The 4,379-nt window shown below is 38.1% G+C and overlaps 1 protein-coding gene across 1 annotated transcript in view; it reads left to right on the forward strand.

Moving 5' to 3' along the window:
• The window catches only part of SH3GLB1 (SH3-domain GRB2-like endophilin B1), an 18,766-nt gene extending 14,473 nt beyond the window's left edge, over window positions 1-4,293 (forward strand). Inside the window, exons 7-8 of the mRNA XM_010136513.1 lie at window positions 2,588-2,819; window positions 3,819-4,293. Of these exons, the coding sequence (XP_010134815.1) occupies window positions 2,588-2,819; window positions 3,819-3,926 (340 nt within the window). The 3' untranslated portion in view covers window positions 3,927-4,293. The remainder of the gene's footprint in view (window positions 1-2,587; window positions 2,820-3,818) is intronic.
• The last annotated feature ends 86 nt before the right edge of the window (window positions 4,294-4,379 follow it).

The following is a 4,379-nucleotide window of genomic DNA, read 5'->3' on the forward strand; positions in this document are numbered from 1 at the left end:
TGCTGATAGCTGCTTTTGTTCTGAATTTTCTCAGCTTCTCTGACAGCCTAAACTTTGGCATCATTTTTTCAAGTTGTTCATTACTAGTCCCCTACTCTACAAGCTGTGAAACTCCTGCTACTCAAGTGTTCAAAAAAAATAAAAAATCCCAGACAACCTCTATACAGCTGAAGCTTTCCCGTAATGTGTCTACATGTGGCTTTGCAAAGAGTGGGACTTCCTGCTCTACTGATTGACAGGGTGGTTATAAAGCTTTGGCTGTACAAACCAGTGACCCTTTGAACTGAGCAGGATGATTCACAAGTAATTACTGTGTTAACAGAGAACAGGTTTAGCAGTATACTGAAGAGTCATTTAGCAATATTGAGAAACAGCTGATTGTCTTTTAAGTCCCTCTGAATACCAACTAATCAAGTAATGGATATATTATGAGGCACAGCTGAGTTATCCCCACAAAAATGTGGGGTCTAGCTTTTCCTCCTTTTGTTGTGCTTGTTTAATTTGCTCTGGAGACATGGTGAACTGGTTTTAAGAAGTAATTCAGCAAATGAAAAGAAAAAAAAGGTTTTTTTGAGGAGTTGCAGTCTCTTGGTGAGTTGAACTAGCTCTTTATGATCAAATGAGTTCAAGATAAAGGGGGGAGTGGGATTTCTTCCTTTTGACAGTAGTAAACTGCTAACTCAACTCACAACAGTCTCCTGAAATTCTACCCAATATTTATATGCAATTCAGTCCAACTATAAAGGGACTAGTTCTGTCCTTCACAATATATTCCTGCTCTTCAGTCAGATGTAACGGTTGCATTACTGCAAAGTGAACACGTTTAACAAGCTACTTTGATGAAGAGCTGGCAATCTTCTTAATGAATTCTGTTAGATCAGATTGTTGAATCAACTCAAAAGCAACACATTGCTATGTCTGACTTAAATGACAGAGAATGAATTTGTGCAAAAAAGGGGTAGAGGGGTGGGTCCACTCTGGTGGCAGTGTAAATTTACCAGATTAAGCAGAGTGAAACTGTAAAGTTGTGTGCCAGTTCTGCTGCACCTGATAAAGATTTAAGCTTCCGTCTGTATTCATGGCTACATGATTCAAAAATCAGTCACTATATTCAGAGATTTAGTTTTTACCTGCATCAGCTCCTCTTATGATTTATGCGAGCGCCAGTAATGCTGCAGACGTGGGTGTGGGAATATACTGATCTTGATATATATGGTTAAAGTTGCCACTGAACTGCATCTTCAAGAACTACTTCACTGGGAGCATAGCTGTGAAGGGATGAGATTAGACTGTTTTCTGGAGGGTTCGTACACACAATATGAATAGATCTTCATTATGGCTAAAGAGCAGACACAAATAAAGTGGGGGGCAGGTAATAAGTCCACACCCTAGATGTTAATCAAAAAGAATCTATGTGAAAGATGAGGAAAGTTATGTGTGGACTGGTCAAAAGAACATGAGGAAATACAGCTACAGTTCCATGTCATCCTGACTCAGTCTGACTCCTGCTTGCTGACCCTTTTTCACTGCAACAGCTCTGCCACTTCTCAAAATCTTCACTGACCTGCATTTAAGGTAGAGTCAGATGAGTGTTGGAACAAAGTAAGGCGGCAAAGGGACAAGGAATGACTACATCAGCTGCTAAGTAAAAGTTTAGTCTGCCTTGGAACTGCACCCCAGGATGGAGGGCAGAGTGACCTGGGAAAGTCTCACAGCTCATCATTGTCCTCATGCTGTTCCATTCCCCCTACCTCGCTGCCCTGAAATCTCTTGCTTCTTTGCTCTCTTCCCTGCTCCTTGCACTTTTCAGCCATGTTATTCTGTCCTTTCCCTGGTATCTGCTCTGGCTCTCATCACAGTTTTTGGTGATTCAGCTCATTAACTTGGTAGAAGATCGCACACTTTTTTTACCTATTTTAATTTCTTTCAGGCATGTTAATGAGTTGAATTGACTTCATGGAAGGGTCTCACAAGCACTGCAGCTGGCACAGAACAAGTAGCAGTCTGACCTAAAAAGGAGGAGCTTATGTTAGTAGAAGGTCTTAAGTTCATCTTTAGTATAACCAATATTTTTGGTTTACAGCATGCAGCTGGCTGAATCAACAAACTGGTTTAGATTACAAAAATTTTTTTTTTTTTCTTTCAGAGTGAGGCTGTTAACCTGTGTTTTTAACCTGCATTATTTCCTTAATCTGGTTCACCAGCACAATCTTTTGTGTAGCCACATAATTGAGCAATGAGTAGGAGGAGGTGGAGGCTACTTTTACTGGCAGAGCTGTCAAAAGACATGTTTATTAAAATACAGTCTGAATTAAGTCTGATTAACAGTGCTTTCTTGGTTTTACTTTTTTTTTGAGAGGCAATGATCAAGTGTTTTTAAGGTGACAGTATTTCTTTTAAAGTACATTTGTTTGATTTATATTACAGATCAGGAACAAATATCAGAACTATTCTATTACTGCTGTCTACTGGTGTTTGTTGTGCAGTTGATAAAAGCAAGAATGCTAATGTAGGCATGGTGGCATACAACACCTCCCCAAGTAGAACTGATTCACTCAGGATGTTTTCATTCTGTTTTCTCCCACAGCTTTCCATCTACTTTCCTCTCTAACAATAATCAGTCTTCCTCAGCTCCTGTGCAGAGTGTCTCTGCTCCCTCAGTCTTGGCTTCAGCCTCTGCTCCGCTGCCTTCTGTAAGCAATTCAATAGTTACTTCAGGCATCAGTGAACTGAAGTCATCAAGTGGCAGCCGGAAAGCTAGAGTTCTCTATGATTACGATGCTGCAAACAGCAGTGAATTATCGCTACTTGCAGATGAGGTAAGAGTTTCCTATGGACCTACCTTGATAATTTAAAAGTAAAATGAGAATGCTTGTGACTAGCCAGTTAAGACGTGCTACATCAAGAAATCTGTGTAGTTGATTTTTTTTTTTTAGTTAAACTGCAATAGTACTCTAGCAATTACCCTGTACCTATAAGCCCTGATATTCTATAGTGAGATTTAACATTTGTTACACCAGAACATTTGCTAGACAATTGAAATGCAATTCTGCCATGGATTTTTTTAACACGCCTTTCCCACTGTTATCAGTACAATTAGTCTTTCAAGCATTTAATATTGCAATTTGGGAAGAATTTGAAAATACAGCTGCTACTTGTTTTGATGGTGGTGGTTGTGCTGTGTTTATTCCTGTTGCAATTCAATTGCACCCGTAAGTCAGAGGTGATACAGAGATAAGCAGAGATACACAATGAAGCAGGGTGCTGGAACAGAGTTCTGCCTGGTAATGCAACTGTAGCTTAACCCTGAAGAAGAGCATCCACAAAAAAGTTTTCAGACTTTCTAGTTTTTCAAATGTACATGACTTAAATATTTCTATTTGACTTTTTTTCTTACATCAACGGTGACTTAATAGAAAATCTTGGGCTACATTTTTATCTAAGATGTAGCACATCAACACTATCTTTCTCTCATGCACTCAAAGATCCATTAACTTTCTAACAGTCTAACAGATTGCCTGTTAAAGTTGATGGTGATATACAAGATTTATAGATTAAAAAATAATAGAAAAGAAATGGTAATGATCAGAATTTCATCAGAAAAAAGGGACTTCAAAATATGCTACTATATCTCTTTTTTTCCATGGACCAGTGAAATAATTCTTATGAGCACTAGATTATATTGCATGGATGCTCATATTAGAATCTCTATTTAACTTCATTAATCTCAATTCAAGACTTTGGAAAGGATGTGGAGGTAGACTGTAATTTTTTTCCAGAGAAGAAAAGGTTCTAATAATGCGTTTCTGTTTTTTTAGGTGATAACAGTGTACAGTATCCCTGGCATGGATTCAGACTGGCTGATGGGTGAAAGGGGAAATCAGAAGGGCAAAGTGCCTATTACTTATTTAGAACTGCTAAACTAAATGGTTGGCCTGATTAAAGACTATCTATTATGTTGACACTGTATTTATATACAATTAACGTAATGTAAGCAGGTTTAAGTGTCTTCCATGTTATTGTCTTGAGGGACAAATACCAGCCATTACAAACTGGCTTTTCTGCCAGTGTGGTTGCATGGTAAATAGTCTATTCAAACTTAATGTGTTTAAAGCTTTTACTTCACGTGCCAAGAACATGTTTCCTACAGACTTGTTTCTACTGAAGTTTTCACTAATACAAGCTTCTACTTTTGAGTAATCTAGATTGAAAGCAGGAGATACTGTTTTCTACTGAACTTTTTCATTAATGGCAAAGCTTTTCTTCACATAAAATAAAGTTATTGTGAACTGATGCAGGTGTAATGCATGTCATTTGAATAACCAAAACCAAAGATGAAACACAAATTTGAAGGAGTCTGTATGGTTCTGTTCCCTACA

This window comes from Buceros rhinoceros, unplaced genomic scaffold (assembly GCF_000710305.1).
Source record: "Buceros rhinoceros silvestris isolate BGI_N320 unplaced genomic scaffold, ASM71030v1 scaffold28815, whole genome shotgun sequence".
NCBI classification, from domain to species: Eukaryota; Metazoa; Chordata; class Aves; order Bucerotiformes; family Bucerotidae; genus Buceros; species Buceros rhinoceros.